The sequence below is a fragment of the Marmota flaviventris genome, chromosome 11, assembly GCF_047511675.1.
Source record: "Marmota flaviventris isolate mMarFla1 chromosome 11, mMarFla1.hap1, whole genome shotgun sequence".
Taxonomy (NCBI): Eukaryota; Metazoa; Chordata; class Mammalia; order Rodentia; family Sciuridae; genus Marmota; species Marmota flaviventris.
The window spans coordinates 81,979,702-81,998,885 of NC_092508.1; the positions used below are offsets into that span (position 1 = coordinate 81,979,702).

The 19,184-nt window shown below is 32.2% G+C and overlaps 1 protein-coding gene across 4 annotated transcripts in view; it reads left to right on the plus strand.

Annotated features, from left to right (window-relative positions):
- Orc4 (origin recognition complex subunit 4) overlaps positions 1-19,184 on the plus strand; it is a 70,817-nt gene that overhangs the window by 16,451 nt on the left and 35,182 nt on the right. For 2 of the 4 annotated variants that reach the window (XM_071619191.1, XM_027938034.3), the window contains exons 2-6: positions 10,990-11,064; positions 13,859-13,935; positions 14,662-14,752; positions 18,313-18,388; positions 18,715-18,800. In XM_071619191.1, the coding sequence (XP_071475292.1) occupies positions 11,008-11,064; positions 13,859-13,935; positions 14,662-14,752; positions 18,313-18,388; positions 18,715-18,800 (387 nt within the window). In that variant the 5' untranslated portion in view covers positions 10,990-11,007. The remainder of the gene's footprint in view (positions 1-10,989; positions 11,065-13,858; positions 13,936-14,661; positions 14,753-18,312; positions 18,389-18,714; positions 18,801-19,184) is intronic. The other 2 variants (XM_071619192.1, XM_027938035.3) reach the window with 1 other exon arrangement.

Here is a 19,184-nt window from a genome sequence, read left to right on the forward strand (position 1 = left end):
TTTCCTCCAAAAACAGTACTTTTTTTTTTTTTAATATTAGTTGTTGATAGACCTTTGTTTTATTTATTTACTTATGTGGTGCTGAGAATCGAACCCAGTGTCTCACACATGCTAGGCAAGCGTTCTACCACTGAACCGCAAATCCAGCCCCGAGTAAATGTTTTTTAACCTATCATTTGATAATCTGGACAATGCTGAAGATATGCCCCAAGTGCATGTTGTCCTGTGATCTACTTGGAAGTCTTTGGTTACCTGAAAGTTCACATAAACTTTTATAAAGAAAATAGCAGAGGTCTAGAAGCTGTCAACTTATTGGATAATTTATATGTACACATTATTTCCTTTTTTGATATGTATGTTTTAATAGTAAAGAATAAAACAGTTTTATACTAATTTGATTCATCAGCTTTTCTTGGGAAAATTAAAATGTATACACTAAGAAAAACTTAACAGAAGTAAAAAGATGTACATAAAAATACAATATTTACTAAAAGCTGTCAAGTTATCAGTCTAAGGTGGTACCAAAGAACTTGAGAGGCTCCTAATATAAAAAGTCTGAAAAAAATGTTCTTGATTGAAAAGATGAAGACCAAGATGTGTTCTGATAAGACAACCAAATAATGGAGCTGCTTGAAGGTTATAGTTTCATAGTTCCAATTATAGAATGAATGGAGAATGATTAAGCACTAATGCACTAGGACTGATAGGCTATGTCTGTTACTGTGATGACAGGTGGGTGATCACTGGCAAAGAGCAAATAGTATTCAGGAAGGAAGACAAGAGCAATATGGATGAATATTTATAAGAAATATCATTTCCAGGGCAACAAACCTGAACCTATGTGTTAGAAACTCCCCCTTCCTATTTGCCCTTTTTTAACATTATGAGTAATTACTCAGTTTTGCAGTTAGCATTGGAAATGAATTAATGTCACAGAGCATGTTTTTTTTTTATTATTTATTTTTTTAATTGGTTCAGAGCATGTTTTTAAAATTACTGGTGAAGCACTCACTGAGTTACTAAGGCTGGCTTTGAATTTGGGATCCCACTGCCTCAGCCTCCTGAGTCACTGGGATTATAGGTGTGCACCACCATGCATGTTCCTGGATCTTTTTCTGTTTTGAGGTTTTTGATTACTGATCCAGTGTGTGTGTGTGTTAGTAGGGATTGAACACAGGGGCACTTTGCCACTGAGCTATATTCTTAGCACTTTATGTATTTAATTTTGAGACAGTGTTTCAACAAATTGTCAAGGCTGGCCTCCATCTTGTGATCCTTCTGCCTCTCTAAATCTTAATATGAAACATGTTGGTCTACTTCTACTAAGGAAAATACATTATTAATCTTTTAAATATTTGTTACTAGTGAGCTGTCAATCCAGGATTATAAGAATATAGAGCAATTGACTGATACTGTTTTTCTGAAAATAATTGTTACCTTCTCTTGCATGAACACTGGTTAACTTTTTGTGAGTTGATTTAAAAATTATTTATTAAAAAATAAATTTCTTAAACATGTAAACTATGTTTTAACCATTTTGAAATTTTGTTGCTATGAGGCATTCATGATTAAAGACATAACTACATGTATTTTAAGTTATAAAAGAGCTCCCTTTATTTCTGTATTTTTTGAGAAAAACATTTTTTGAGGTTCATGGCATATAATCATCTCATATTGCTCAAAAGACCTTTTTTCCTCTTGTATACATATGGGAAGAAAACTTAAATGTGATAAAATAAATCTTTAAAAAATCATTAAGGTAAAAATTCTCAAGCAAGGTGTCTTCTGTACAAATAAAAGGTTTCTAACAGCTGTCTTAGGAAATAACTGAGAATACCATTTTTCTTCTAAGAATAGATTCAGTAGTTTATTCTTTGGTTTCCAATTTGGGAGATTGAAACCAGAACTCCTGTTGGTGAGTAAAATTTCACTACCTGGTTTGAACAGTAATTGGGAAATTTGTTTTCTATTTATTTGTCAAGGCATAGCTCAGCAGCACACCTATGGTCATTTCCAGAGAAAATGGAAGCACTATTACCAGGGATGGCTTTGTAATTGTTAACTATATGAAGTTAATAAATATTACTATAAAACACAACAAAGCCACAATGGCTGATCTTCCTTCAATTTATTGAAATGTGTTTGCATTTTAAAAATAGTTGGCTAAATAAGTAACAGTTGGTTAAGAAGATAATAACTTGGTTGGGTTCAAATCCTGGCTCTGCCACTTGCATGCTTCTGACATATAAATATATTTTTTAATAGACAAATAAAAAATTGTCTATGTTCATGATATACAGCATGCTGTTTTGTAGAATGACTAAATCAGTTAATATTTTCCTTATGTACCTATTTTTTTGTAAGAATATTTACAATCTGCTCATCAATTTTTAATTATATATTATTATTAACTATAATTACCATATTGTACACTATTGCGTACAATTAAATTTATTCTCAACTCGAACTGAAATTTTATTTGTCTTTTTAGTCAATGCTTTGTGTCTTTTGGCTAAGATTTCCCTAGTCCTTCCCTCGAGGGCCTAATAAATAACATTGTACTCTTAGGCTTCTCTAAGCGACTCTTCTCTTTTAGAGACCACATATGAGTTAAATTATGGAGTATTTGTCCTTCGTTTCTGCCTTATGTCTTAACACTGGTGATGTCTAGGTAAATCCAAGTTGTAACAAATCACTCCAATTTCTTATTTAAATCTGAATATTGTTCCATTGTGTGTATATATATATACCACATTCTCTTTCTCCATTTATCCATTGATGCACAGTTGTATTGATTCCATATGTTGGCTTTGGTAAATAATGCTGCAGTAAACATGGGAATGAGAATGTCTCTTTGATATACTGTTTTTCATTCATTTTGATATATAGCCAGGAGAGGTATTGCTGGATCGTATGTATGATAATTCTGTGTTTAACTCTATGTGGAATTTCTATACAGTTACCCATATTGTCTGTACTGATTTATATTCCTAACAGTGTACAAGCAGTCCCTTTTCTTCACATCCTTGTTAAATTTGTCATCCTAATAGGTATGGTATGATTACTCATCCTAGTTTTGATTTGCATTTCCCTGATGATTGGTGATATTGAGCATTTTCTCATTTACCTATTAGTCATTTGTATGTTCTCTTTGAGAAATGTCTTTTCGTGTCCCTTGATAATTTTTTAATGCGGTCATTTTTCTTGCTATTGAGTTATATGAATTTCTTATGTACGTTAGATGCTAATCTGTAATCATATATGATTCACAGATATTTTCTCCTCTTCCATAGGTAGTCTTTTCACTTTGTTGATTATTTCCTTTGCTGTGTGGAAGATTTTTAGTTTATTATAATTCTATTTGTCTATTTTTTGCTTTTCTTACCCATGTTTTGTCATATCTAGAACTTTGTCAAAAACAATGTCAAAGAGTCTCCCTCTTTTTTCTTCTGATAGCTGCAATTTTAGGTCTCCGGTTTAAATCTTTTTAATCTAATTTGAGTTGATTTTTTTTTCATATGGTATGTTATTAAGAATCCAGTTTCATTCTTCTGCGTGTGCAGTTTTCCCACCACCACCCATGTCTTAAAGAAATTATTCTTGTTCCATTGTTTGTTTTTGGCACCTTTATTATACTTGGCTTTGTAAATGTGTGCATTTATTTCTGGGCTGTTTATTCTGTTCTGTTGGTCTGTTTTTGTACCAGTACCATTCTGTTTTGATTATGATAGTTTTGTGATAGATTTCGAGATCAGATAGCGTTGATGCCTCCAGTTTTGTTCTTTTTGCTTAGGTTTTGCCTGTGCAATATTTTTTGTAAGGCCTTATGTATTGCAGGAATTTTCTCCCCATTTCTGCAAAAAATGTCATTGTAATTTGAATAGTGATTACCTTGAATTTATAGGTCACTTTGGGTAGTGTGGACATTTTTAACAATATTCACTCCTCTAATTCATGAGTATGTGCTACCTTTTTCAATTATTTGGCCCTTCTTTGGTTTCAGTCATCAATGTTTTATAGTTTTCATTATACAGAGCTTTCATCTCTTTGGGTAAATTTATTCCTGAGTATTTTATGTTGCTTTTGCATCCTGAAACTTTACTGTATTTATTTATTTAGTTAGTTATAGTTTTAGGTTCTTACAGTTCTTTGGTAGAGTTTAGGTTTTTCTCTTTGTAACGTAATTTTGTCTGTAGATGGACAATTTTTTAACTTTCTTTAGTATGATAAGAATGCCTTTTTTTTTTTTCTTTTTCTTTCCTAATTCCTTGAGGTAAGAGGTACTGTACTTTGTTAAAATATAAGTGGTGAGAATCAACATATTTTTAGTTATTGACCTTAGGTGGAAAAACCTCATTTTTAATTTTTCACCACTAAATATGTAATTAATCATGGACTTGTCATAAATATTTTTAATTGTGTTGAGATACCTTCCTCCTATACCTAGTTATCGAGAGATTTTATAATGAAAAGATAATGAATTTTCTCAAAGAGATTTTCTGCATCAGTTGAGATGGTCATATGATTTTTGTCATTTATTTTATATTTATTTTACATAGTATGTCTGTCTATTTATAGTTTTTCATAAATTGTATACCAAGGAGAAAATTTTTGTATACCAAGGAGAAATCCTACTTAATGATGTGAATTATCTCTATAATGCACTGTAGAATTCAATTTGCTGGTATTTTGTTGATGATTTTTGAATCTACATTCATCAAAGATATTGGCCCAGAATTTAGTTTTCTTGTAGTATCCTTGTTTGGCTGTGATATCAGGGTAAGATCATTTTGGATGTATTCCTTCCTCTTCCATTTTCTAGAAAGCATTTCAGAAGATTTGGTATTAGTTCTTTAATTCCTGGGTCAAGTTCATTTATGAACCATCAGGTCCTGGGCCTGCCCCTCTCTCTCTCCCTCCCTCCCTGCCTCCCTCCCTCTTTCTTTCTCTCTCTCTCTCTCTCTCTCTCTCTCCCTCACCATGGATGAATACGGGACACTTAACCACTGAGTCACATCTCCAGCTCTTTTTATTTTTTAAAATTTTGAGGCAGGATCTTGCTAAGTTGCTTAGTACCTCACTAAGCTAGCATTTGTGATCTTTCTGCCTCAGCCTCCTGAGTCACTGGGATTACAGGCATGCACCACTATGACTGGCCCTGGGCCTTTCTCTGTCATGAGGTTTTCAATTACTGATCCAGTTCTCTTTACTAGTTACTGGATGATTTCTCTTCCTTCATAATTCAGTTTTTGTAGATTATATGTTTCTAAGAATTTATCCACATCTTCTCAAATATTGAATTTGTTGGTATTTGTTCATAATAACTCTTATGATTCTTTATATATCTGTGGTATTAGTTATAAAATCTCCACTTTTTAATTTTGATTGTATTTGAGGCTTCTATTTTTCTCAGTCTAGTTAAAAGTTTATCAGTATTCTGTCTTTTCAAAAACTAATTCTGTTGCTTTTTTCATTTCTGTACTTCCTGTTTCATTTATTTCTGCTCTTATCTTTCTTTTTAATGCAAACATTTAGTACTATACACTTGCCTTTTTGAACTGCTTTTGCTTCATCACGTAAGTTTTGATAAGTTGTGTTTCATTTTCTGTTGTTTTGAGATTTTTTTTTTCTTTGACATCTGGTTATTCAGGAACATGTACTTTAATTCCCACATTCTTAAGAATTTTCCAGTTTTCCTGTTATTAATTTCAGTGTCATACCATTCTGGTTAGAAGAGCTGCTTTTCAATAACAAGAAATATCAATTATTTGTTAAAACTTGTTTTATAGCCTGATGTATGAACTGTACCACAGAATGTTTGCTTGTGCTTGAGAGGAATATACATTCTGGTCTCATTGGATGAAATGTTCTGAATATGTCCATTAGGTCCATTTGCTCTAATGTATAGTACAAGTTCAGTGTTTCTGCATTGATTTTTGATTTTTTGGGAGGGCGGGTGGGGCTAGATGATTTCTGTCCATTGTTGAAAATGAATTGAAATCATTTATTGTATTGATGTACATATAGATCTTTTATATTTACACATTAAGGCACTGAAATATTGGACAATTTAAAGTTTATTTTGTCTGTTGTAAGTTTAGCTATCACTGCTTTCTTTTGATTTCTGTTTACATGGCATGTTTTTTCCCATTTTTTCACTTTCCATATATGTGTCTTTCAAGGTGAAATGAGTTTTTATAGACAGCATACAGTTGGGTCTTGCTATTTTATTCATCCAGCAACTCTGCATTTGGATAGGAAAATTTAGTTCACTTACATTTAATGTAATTATAAGAAGAACTTCCTACTGCCATTTTATTGCAAGTTGAGCATTTTTAATGTGAAATCTTGAAATGTCCTAAAATCCAAAACTTTTTGAACCCTAACACAATGCTCAAAAAGTTCCAGATTTGGCAACATTTTGGATTTCAGATTTTCACATTAACCAGTAAAGTCTGCAAACCTTCCAAAATTAGAAAAAAACTTTATGAAATACTTCTGGTCCTAGCCATTTTAGTAGGATAATCTTAACCTATTGTTGTTTTCTCTTTGCTTTGTGGACCTTTTTGTTCCTTTCCTTTTCTCTTGGTGTCTTCCTTTTTGATTTCATGATTTATCTATTGAGTGTATTTTGATTCCTTTATCTCTTATAAATCTCCTATAGGTTTTTGCTTTGTCGTTATCAAGAGGGCTACATAAAACATTTTGTATTTCTGGTCAGTTATTTTAAGCTGATAACAATTTCAATCACATACAGAAACTACACTTTTTCCGTGATTTGTTTTTAATGCCACAGTTTACATATTTTTACATTGTGTACGTTTTAAGAGATTACTGTAGGTTTGTTTATTTTTAATAGTTTTGTGTGTGTGTGTGTGTGTGCGCGCGCGCACGCACGCATGAGTAATTCTGGGGATTTAATCAGGACCTTTCACATGATAGGCAAATTCTCTACTTCTGATTAATGTTCCTAACTCTTTTTCATAGTTTTCTTCTTTAGCTGTTATACTATTCCAAACTTGACTTTGTATTTACCTTTACCATTGAGTTCTTTACTTTCATATGTTTTCATGGTTTTGATTATCACTCTTGGTTTCAACATTGTAATAGCATTTTTCTTAACCCAGGTTTAGTGATGATAAGCTTCCTCAGCTTCTGTTTCTCTGGAATTGTCTTTTCCATTTGTTTAAGGGTAACTTTCCCAGGCAATGTATTCTACAAGGGGTTTTTGTTTGTTTTGTTTTGTTTTCCAGTGCTTTAAATATTTCATTCCAGTCCCTTATGGGAGTTTCCTTGCCTGTGATGATTGTCTCATTTCTTGCTACTTCCAAAAGTCTTTCCTTGTATTTGACATTTAACAATTTGGTTACAATATATCTTGCAGTATTTATCTTTTGAGTGATCTTACTTAGGGCTCTTTGATCTTCATAAAATTGAATATATGTGTGTTTATCTGTGTATGGGTAATTCTAGGGATTTAACCCATGCTAAGCAAATACTGTACTTCTGAAAAGTGTTCCTCTTTTTCATAGTTTTCTTCTTTAGCTGTTGTACTAGAGATTTTTGGAATTTGACTCAGTATTTACCTTTACCATTGAGTTTCTTACTTTCCTATCCCTGCCAAGATTTGGGAAATTTTCAGACATTATTTCTTTAGATAAGTTTTCTGTCTCTTTTCCTCTCCATATTTTCTTTCTGAAATTCCTCTAATTTTTATATGGTCATGCACTGTGTGGCAACATTTCAATCAATAATTAATTGCATATGACAGTGTTCTCATGATACTATAACAGAGCTGAAAATTTTCTGTTGTTGCCTAGTATTTTTACTCTGACTTTTCTGTTTAGTTACACAAATACTTTATATTGTGTTAAAATTGCCTATTTAGTACAGTAACATTCTGTACAAGTTTGTAGTGTAGGAATAATAGACTTTACCATGTAGCTTTGATGTGTAGTAATCTATATAGTCTAGGCTTGTGTAAATACACTTTATGATGTTCACACAGGAAGGAAAATGCCTAATAATGCATTTCTCAGAACATATCCTCATTGCTAAATGAGCTAAAATATTTATATGCTGATGTTCTCCCATAAGTCATTTTTCATTTTGTTTTCTCTTTGAGTCATTTCAAATGACGTGCCTTCAAGTTCCCTAATTCTTCTGTGTGATCTTGTCTACTATTGAAACTGTCAGTTGATTTTTTTTTTTAGTTCCACCAACGTATTCTCGAACTTCAAAATTAATGCGTTTTTATTGTCTATTTCTTTTATTAAACTTCTCATTTTGTTCATGTATTAATTTCCTAATCATTGCTTCGTTTGTGTTTTCTTTCATCACAGTGAACTTCTGTTTTTCCTTCTGTTTGCACATCGTAAGCATGTACTCTCAAACTCAGCTACACCTCCAGTCCATTAAGCTTCTTGAAACTAGTTTAAATTAAAAACTTTTGTAGATCTTATTTCTGGATTCAGTTTCTGTAGCTTTATTAGTTTTTCTTTGCTGTGTCATGTTTTACTGATTCTGTGCTGTCCTTATAGCCTTGTACTGATATTAGTGCATTTGAAAGAGGGAGCACTTTTAGTCATTTCAGACCGGTTTGGGCAGGTTAAAGCCTTTTCTTATGATGTTCCTGGGCTGATGAGATTTCCTAGTTACTGTGGTCAAATGAGACTACAACCAGGTCATTTGTCTTCTGCTGGGTTCATAGTGCAGTCCTTGGTTGGTGGTTAGTTGGTCTCTTACCCCAAGGGATCTAGTGAGCACAATTCTGCTCTGGTCTCTGGCTGTACTAAACTGCCTTCAGTACCTTAGTATGTTTGGCTAAATCTGGGATGACAGCCTGTAAATGGCAATTTTGTTATAAGATATGCATATAGGTACAGCTTCTCTGTGTCCCTTGGATATCTTCCAAGGTTGCTAGATGAGATTGTAGTCAGACACTACTGTTTTCTGCCCATGGCTTGGTAAGGCTGAAACAGAGTCACAAAAATGCCTTAGGCTCTATAGCTGAGACCAAGGTCTTTTGCCTATCCCTTTGGTCACATGGACGTGCTTGCCACTCACTAGGTCCCTAGATGGGCAGGCCTGATCTCATTGTGTTGAGAGGGTCTAGAACTGCTTTTCAGGACCTTCTGTGGGGCTTTGATTGGATAACCTGTGGGTGGCATAGACCTGCCTCCCTCCAGTACCCTGGGCAGGAAATTTGTTCTCTGATTACACCTAAACATGGTGGGGGCTAAAATTACCACAAATTTTATTGAGAGGTTTTTTTGTTTTCTATCACCATGGTAAATATTTGGTTGGAACTGCTTAGAATTCCAAGATGAAACACTCTGTAGGGAATGTTTTGATCTGTACAGAGTTATTTGAGCTTCATATATTTTGATGATTTTCAAGGCCCTAGATTCTACTTCACTAAATTTGGTCCAGTATAGATTTTGTGACTCTTCATTCAAACAGCACCCTTGAAGCTCCCGACAAAATCAGTCCTGGGAAGGAACCAAGAGGGCTAAGTAGGGTGCCCTGTATGCTACTATATCAGAGGAGAACCAGACAACAAAGAACTGTATTTGAGGGACTTTTCATTATCCAGTCAAGACTCAGGAGAATAGGCTTGTCTTCTATAATACTAGTGGGAATAATTGTTCCTGGACCCATTATAGGAAAAGCAAAGCAACATGGGCTATACCTGAGCCCTCAGAGGAACAGACCTTCTTCCGAATCAGGAGCTGGGACCACAGTTAGCACATGTGTCACCTTTATGAGTTTTTGCCCTCTCAAAGCCACCTTTCTAGGTCTTGGGCTCCCCTGGTACTTCACAGATTCCTGTTAGAATACTAAGGCTCCCACTGGGGCACTTTTATTTCATGGATGGCTATAAAATTATTATTGTTACATGGAGATTTAAGGCAGGTGGCTTCCTATTCAATTTTGTTGTCATCCCTGTCACATCACAATATTAATTTGAAGGTAATTCAGACTGTCTTGAGTTTGATGCATTCTTGAGATTGAAAGTTGCAAAACAGCTTTAAATGGGCTTAAATAGGATTGTATACCTTCTGTAGACTCTAGCGCAGTCCAGAATACATTAAAAAAAAAAAAAAAGTATGACTTAATTGGGTTTAAATTCTGGCTTTTCTACTTTCTGTTCAATTCTGGTCAAGTTACTTAACCTGTGTCTTCTAATCTTAAAGGGACATTATAATAGTACTTGTTTGGATTATTTTGAGGGTCAAATTAGCAAAGTATTTGTAAGAACTTCTACTACCCAAGTAAAACACTGTTTAAGGTATTATTATTACTTGACTTTTAAGGTACTCCTATAGGAAACCCATGCCAAGAAAATTAGATCTTTTAGCCAAAGGTAGTCTCAAGGAGAATTTTTTTTTTTGTCAGCTTTTTCACCACGGTGACCAAAAGACCTGACAAGAACAATTTTAGAGGAGGAAAAGTTTATATTTGGGGCTCATGGTTTTAGATGTCTTAGTTCATAAATGGCCGGCTCCATTGCTGCATGCCCCGGAATTAGGCAGAACATCATGACAGAAGGGTGTGGTAGTGCAAAGAAGCCCAGGACATGGCAATCCAGAAGCAGAGAAAGAACTCTGCTCAACAAGAAAAAATATATTTATAGAAGAGGCATTTAACCCAGTCTGTAGATTGTGTATGATTGTTGAATGGAACAGAAAGGAAAGGTTTTCCTGTGGGAATTATTCTGTTGGATGGATGGGTAAGAGAAACACTCTTTATAATGAGGAAGGAAGATAAATTGTAGATTTAAGGCAAAGGAAGAGTAGGTATAAGAACTGTGTAAAGTAGAAGGGTGTCAAATAAGCTGGAACTTGGACAAAGGAGAGCCATTGGGGATTTTTTTAATTTGAAAAAGTTTTGTTATTTTCATATTTTAAAACATTCATTTTGATTCTTGAAATGTAAACTCTTAAATAAATTTAAGCCAGTAATGCTTATTGTATTCATTTTTTTAAGGATTGAATTTTATTGGAAATGAGCAGTCGTAAATCAAAGAGTAACAACTTAATACATGCAGAGTGCCTTTCTCAGGTATGTATTTTCCATAGTCTCAAGGCTATTACAAAGACAAACTCTTTCCCTTAGAGATCAGTATAAGATCATCTGAACATCATGTGGAAGCAAAGCTTTCCAGAATGTGCAATGACAGAACTTGTTATGGTTGTTCTTAAGTCCTTTTATGTCAACTAATAATGTGTTTTATGGCTGGGGTTGCGGCTCAGTGGTAGAGCACTTGCCTTGCATGTGTGAGGCACTGGGTTCGATTCTCACCACTGTATATAATTCTCACCACTATATATAAAGGAATAAAGTAAAGGTCCATCAACGACTAAAAAAATTTTTTAAATGTGTTTTATATTAACAATCATGATACTACCTGATTTCGTCTTTTGTCTTTGGATAATTTAATCCTCTTACTCTTGTCTTCCTAAAAGTGATCTAAATTCAACTTAGTAAAATGTTATCTTCAAAATATGTTTTGCACCACTTTGTAAAGAAATTATCCTGGTATCTTATTTATTTTAGTGATAATGTACATGAAACTGCTTTCTTAATTTTTATTTCTTACTTTAGTTCATAGCTAGTATTAACCAAGTGATTTTTATATGATGATGATTTATCTTGAAATGTTGCTCAACTCGTTATAATAGTTTTTTTAATGTATTCTTTAGGATTTTCTCTATTCAGTATCATGTCATCTGTACATACAGGTAGTTTTACTTCTTCCTTTCCAATGTGGATACCTTCAATTTCTTTTCTTGATTAATTGCCCTGGTGAGAACCATCAGTAAAATGTTGAATAGGAATGTTAAGAACAGTCATTGATATCTTACATCTGATCTCAAGGGGAAAACATTCAGTTTTCACCATAACATATGATGTTAAGTATACATTTTTTGTACATATACTTTCTAGTTTATTAAGTGATTTTTTTAGGGAATGTTTAATATTGAATGTTTAATATTAAGTGCATCCTGTATTTTAAGTATTAAACATATGTCTCTCTCTTAAGATGCTTATAATATGGTGGGAGAATAGGCATGGTATTTCCATCCTGATATTTCTATTTATCCGACTTGACCTCAACTACATCAGTTTTTTTAAAACAAAACTAAATATGATTATAGTCCTTTATAAGACCTTAACTTTTCTTTTTGGATGTGGTTGATACTAACACTATTAGAATTAATCACTTAGTGAGGCAAGTGTTCTACCACTGTTTTTTTTTTTTTTTTTAAGGCAGATCTTGCCAAGTTGTCCAGGCTCTCCTCAAACTTGTGATCCTCCTGTCAGAGCCTTTTGAGTAGCTAGGATTCACCATATTTTGGGATTTTGACCCTTCTAGTTATTCACTACAACTTCACTTTCTTATCCTTATATTTTACACGTAGTTTTTGTCTAGTAGATTTTAGTGTTTTATTTTTAAAGAATGAGGTTTGTGTTGTTTCTATAGATCTCCTCTATGTAGAGAATACATGTGATTCACTGAATCTGTACATATAGCACATTTGAGTGTTTTACAACTCAGGTATCAGCTATTATGTATATAATATCTATATAATCTAACAAGATTACTAACTACCTTAATCTTCAAATCAGGCCTGTTATAGAGGTATTATTATCTCCATTTTATACATAAAGAAATTGAGATTTAGAAAGACTTAAACTTTTTAAATTCATATAAGTGGCTGTCTGGCACCAATATCATTATTCTTTCTATTTTCCTGAAATATAACTATGGATTGTTTTATCACTACTGAGTAATTGTCTTTCCTTAGCCTCTGGTACACATAAAGAGAACTCAGATTTTTCTCTTTGGTACATAAAGGATGAATTCCATATTGTCGGTCTGAGAGAAGCCAATAATCTGAGGCTTCTTATTTAAGCCCATGGGGCCAAATCTGAGACAGCCTCCTAAGGTTTTTGATGGACTTCTGTATTAGAGCAGATCCATAAAAGGAATGACTTTAATGTTCCAGTTTTAGAAGATTGTATTAGATTATTTGACATAATAGCTACCTACAAGGATTTTTTTCTTAGCTCATTTCAATGATTCAATGGAGTGGGGTGGAGCCCAGGGCCTCATTCCTGCTAGGTAAGCACTGTACCTCTGGTACACCCCTGTTCCTAATCTAACCCTTACTTTATAGCCTAAATAAATGTGTTTTCTTTTACATACCCACACATTTGCTTATGTAGCTGAACTACTACCTTTTTGTCATTTGTTTCTTGAACTTGTCATTTCTTGACAATTTATTTGCATTTTTTTAAAAAGGCATGGATCATATACTTTTAGTATTACTCTGTTGTGAATCTAATAGTTTTTCAAAGCAACATGAACTTTTAAATTTTTTTGTTCAGTTTAGAATCCTGCACCAATTGATAGTATTTGAGCTAAGCCAGTTTATATGTGTTGATCTCTAGAGTTTGAGTGTGTGGTACATAACCATTATTAGATTACATTGCATTATTAGATTTGCTTCTTTTTGCCTTGACTGACATTTTTATACAAAGTGAAGTATTAATTCATTTACAAGATTAGAATAGTCCCCAAGTTGCTGATGTAGGTAAAGTAAGTAAGTAATTCTCCCCTTTTTTGAAGCTTTCACAACTAAATTCTCATTACTTCTTTGGGATTTGATAGGTAAAAAGAATCATTAGTTTTATAACTCAGGAAAATGTAACAGAGCTCTTAAGGACAAGGATGTACTAAGGATTGAATTTGTTTATTAATATCTCTTCTCAACTGCTATACATGCACTTTTTCATTCATTTTTGAATGCATGTGTAATACTTTTACATTTATCCCCTTTATTTTATTCAGGTACAAAGAATATTACGTGAAAGATTTTGTCATCAGAGTCTACATACTAACCTATTTGGAGTTCAAGCACAGTACAAGTAAGTGTAGCTATTCCCTTGTCAGGTATGTTTACCTACCAGGTTTCTTTTCTTATTTTTTAGTTGTAGTTGGATTCAATACCTTTATTTTATTTATTTTTATGTGGTGCTGAGGAGTGTACCCAGGGCCTTACACATGCTAGGCAAGCACTCTACTGCTAAGTCACAACCCCAGCCCTGCCTACCAGGTTTTGAAAATTAATCATACACAAATTTGATCTTGGTAGGATAAGAAATACTTTTATAGAAAAAGTTTTGCTTTGTTTGTAGGAACAATATCATGAAATATGGGCAGATGTAAATATTTCCACAATGATAAAGCTCTTTATCAATTTTGTTTTGTTTCCACTACCTGATATCATAGAGAGAATTCTGACCTTCTTTCCCATAATATTAGTACCCAGTTCTGGAGATAAAGGCTACAGTGTTAGTAGAAAAAGGGATTCTAAATGCAAGGTTCTTAAGAATTGCCTATTGTTCCTATCATCATAAAATTCGATGTTTGCCAAACTTAATAGGTTTTCTCTTTAGGTTTTCAGAGAATCAGCACTGGCCTGCTCTCTTTTTCTCCTATGTTCTTCCCAGTAGGACCATTTAGAGCCTAAGTCAGGATCCCCAAAGAAAAGAGAAATTTCTGTGCATACTAATATGTAGCTTTTAAAATGTACTACCAGCAAATAATTCCAGATTTTTATTTGAAATTTTGGCCTATTTGTATCATTTCAGACATTTAATTGAGCTACTAAAAAGAACTGCTATCCATGGAGAAAGTAACTCTGTACTTATTATTGGACCCCGAGGATCAGGAAAGACCACGGTAAAAGCAATTTTTGGTGTTTCTTTGCTTGGATAAACATGTGATGATTCTTATTTCAGGTAGCACTAAAAATGAGTTTTATTTCACTATTTTACAATGTTTTTTCCCTTTTAAAAATAGAGAAGGCATGCAAAAACCTTTCAAAGTCCTGTGGGATATTGAGTAGTGCATACATTTTTTTTTTTTTTTTAACCTTCTATTTCTTCCCAGTGACAAATTTTCTCTTGATGTTAGTTCTATCCTGGTCATTGTGCTTAAAGTATTAGACACTTCTGTGAAGAAATAAACTAGCATTTATTGAGCATGTATTTTGTGCCCCTATAACATATGTTCTTTCATTTATTCTTTATTTCCACCCTGCAAGGTAAGTTTTATTCCTTTTTTTATAGATTAGGGAATTTTCAGATCCTGCATTCTTTTTTTTGCCCTTTGTTTTTTTCTTTTTACCATTTATTGTTAAACTCTAAGCAGTTTTTTCAAATTCGTTTATGTCTTCTATAATTTTCTTTCCCTCTTTATCATATTTGCTTAGTTACCTCAAAAAGATATTCTTGCTTTATCCCCTTCCATCTTTTCTTTCATATTCTTTATTCAATAAAGGAGACAAATTAAGCATTAAACTTTTAATAGAAAAGTTAAGCAGATTGTATAGCATTCATATATAATTCTCTGCTCAGCAAATACACACATACTTAACATATTGCCTTTGTGTGGTACCTTTGTTAATAAGCTAATATTGATATATTATTATTAATATTATTAACTAATAATAGCTTCAGATTCTCTGTTATACATTTCTATGGAATATGACAAATCAATAATGTCATGTACACATCTTTACAGAGTCATACAAAATAATTTGCCACCATAAAAATCTCCTATGCTTTACCTATTCATCCTTTCTCTGGAACTCTTGGAGACTACTGTTGTTTTCCCTTTATCTATAGCTTGCCTTTTCCAAATATATTTAAAATGCTGCATTTCCCCTTGTGGCTTATTAGTTCATTTTTTTTTAATTGCTGAATAATGTTCCATTGTATACATGCTTCTCTACCAGTTTGTTTATCTATTAACTTATTGAAGGACATCTTGGTTGCTTCCAATTTAGCAGTTAGAAATAAAGTTAATACAGACATTAGTGTTCAGATTTTCATGTGAAGGAAATTTTTCATCTCAATTGTGTAAATACTCAGGAGCACAATTGCTAGATTATATACATGGTAAGGCTATATTTAGCTTTGTAAGAAATGCCAAACTACCAATGCGACTATACCAGATTACTTTCTCATCAGCAACGGATAAGATTTCTTATTGTGCCATCCTAAACAGCATTTGGTATTGTTAGAGTTCTTTGTATATTTGTGATTTTCATTTGGAGGGAAAAAAGGTATCTTTTCTTCATCAAAATGCCTTTTCTTCTTATAAAGATCAACTGACTTTGTGTACATCTGTTTCTGGGGCTTCCTTTCTATTCCCTTGATTTGTTAGATGTATTTGATTTGTTGTTTTTGCCATTGTCTTTATTACCATAGGATTTTAAAATTCCTTTTTTTTTTTTTTTTTACTACACTAGAGTGTATTCTGACATGTTATACATACATGGAATACAACTTATTCTAATTACCATGGTTTTTATAGTAAACCATGAAGTTAAGAACTCTTAAGTATTAGATTTTGCTCATCTTCAGTATTGGGTCAGCTGTTCTTACTATTTTTACTTCCATATTAAGTTTAGAATCAATTTGTCAGTATCCACAAAGTCCTGGGAATCTGTATTGAATTGCTGGGGTTTTGTGTTCAACCTATAGATCACATTGGTAAGAATTGAGACCTTAACTATATTGTCTTCCCATTCATGAACATGAAGTGTATTTTTATTTATTTAGATATTTTATCAGAATTTTTATTGTATTGATCTTATATATATTTTGTTAGACTTATACCACTGTACTGTCTTTTGATACTAATGTGAATTGTGTTTTTAAATTTCTTTTTCCATAAAATTCAAAATTTCTTGTTGCTAACATATTGGCAAATAATTGGCTATTGTTTATCATCTTGTATCCTGTTGCCAGTACAAATAGTTTTAATAAATTCATTTTTTAAATAGTTACCAGTTACCCCAGTGCCTTTATTAAATAATTTTTTTCTCACTAAATTTTTATTTCATCTGTAATAATTTCTTTGTATATTCTTCTTTTCCTGGGTCATTTTTTTTTTCTGATAGTATTCTAATAAAATATTAGAAGAAATATTTCATCATTCTTTTTCCTTTTGAAAGTTTTATTTTTCTTAATTCTGTTCATTTTCAAATTTTCATAAGTGCATGTAATGATAATATGAAGAGATGTCTATGATATTGCAATATAAGAGTAATATTATGGCTCAAGTAAAAATGTATAAATAGGGGGCTAGGATCATGGCTCAGTGGCAGAGCGCTTACCTCGCATGTGTAAGGCACTAGATTCAATACTCAGCACCACATAACAATAAATACATAAAATAAAGGTATTGTGTCCATCTACAACTAAAAAAATATTTAATAAAGAAAAGCATTAAATAGATGGTATAGAAACTTTTCATTATGAAAATGTGAAGCTATATAATTGTATGTTTTAAGGCAATAAAACACTGACTATAAATATATTTAGTAGTAACTTTTACTTGCATTATTAAATTTTTTTAAATCTAATTTGTTATATATGACAACAGAATTTATTACAATTTATATAACACATATAGAGCGCAATTTTTCATATCTCTGGTTGTACACAAAGTAGAGTCACATCTTTTGTGTCTTCATACATGTACTTAGGGTAATGATGACTATCACGTGCGATGTTATTATTATTAATAATAATTTTTCATTGCAACCTTTATGTTTCTTTTTCAACTTAATTTACTAATATTTCTCATTTTCATTTCATGTTATCATTCTACGTAGTTTACAATATTTCACAGGAATTGATATATTGGGTGTACACTTCTTTTACAGTAATTTAGCATTGTTCTGATAAATATTTTTCAGTAGCTTTTGATTAATTTTTGCTATTGTTATAGTAAGTGTTAGACATAAAATATACCGATGACATGAAGTTCATAAGGGACTATAGATTACTGTAACATGGAAAATGTTTATTTTTTAAATTAATTAATTTATTCTAATTTGTTATATATGACATCAGAATGCACTTCAATTCATATTACACATATAGAGCACAATTTTTTATAAAATAATAATTTTAAGTTGTGACTAGGATATAGCTTAGTTGGTCGAACATTTGCATTTAATCCTCAGTCTTAAAAACATAAAATATATATTTTTTTAATATTAGGTTTGTTTCTAAACTTTTATTAGAAGTTTGGGTAGATGATTAAGAATGTACTGTCGATTCTGGCTCTAGTATCTTAAGAAAAGTCAGACATGAGGTTCTAGTTAGACTTTTTATCTAAAATATTTGAAAATTTAGTAATTATGAACAATTTGTTTATATTCTGCTCCCCCAATCTTAGTTTTAAAAGAGACTGCTTTTTATCTCTAACTTTTCGTTTTTATTTAGTTAATAAATCATGCTTTGAAAGAACTCATGGATATAGAAGTGGTGAATGAAAATGTATTACAAGTTCACTTAAATGGTAAGTAGGCCATCAGTTTTCATGGGAATGATATGAACCACATAATAGCCTCTAACAAACCATACATAATATATTAGGAATCAAACATTGATCATCATGGAGTGTTTTTTGTCTTTCTTTTTCTAACCAATGATATCCTCAAGGAAATCTGTTTATTGACACTACCAAATGTCTTTTTTGCTATTTTTTTTAATGATATAATGCGAACTAATAGACTTTGTTTCCTGTCTAGTAAATTTTTAAAAATATTGGAAAATTTATTTGGATAATAATCTTCTGTTAAATGCATATTTTGATTTAGTGCTTTTAAATGGGATGTATTTCAGGACTGCTGCAGATCAATGATAAAATTGCTCTGAAGGAAATCACAAGGCAGTTAAGTCTGGAAAATGTAGTTGGAGATAAAGTTTTTGTAAGTATTGTTTCAGATATTTTATTAAATAATCTTCAAAGCATAGTGTCCAGTAAAGGTATTATATTTCTGGAAGGTTAGGAGAGGGTTTCAGAGGTTTGAGTTAAAATATGGAAAACTCTGGTCATAAAAATATAAAATGTATTAGGATACATTTAGTTATCAAGCCTATATATTTGAATTTTTATAGTAGATTGTGCTAGTTCTAAAATAGCTAAGAAATCTGTTTATGTAGCTATTCTCTAAGTTTATTACTTTGCCAAGAAGATAAATGCTTTCTGTCCTTAGAGATAAATTAATATTTATCTATTAAATAGCATTTTATTTGTAGTCTTCTGAGATTTGTGGTATGGGCATAGTGAAAACTGCTGAATTTAAAGCTAC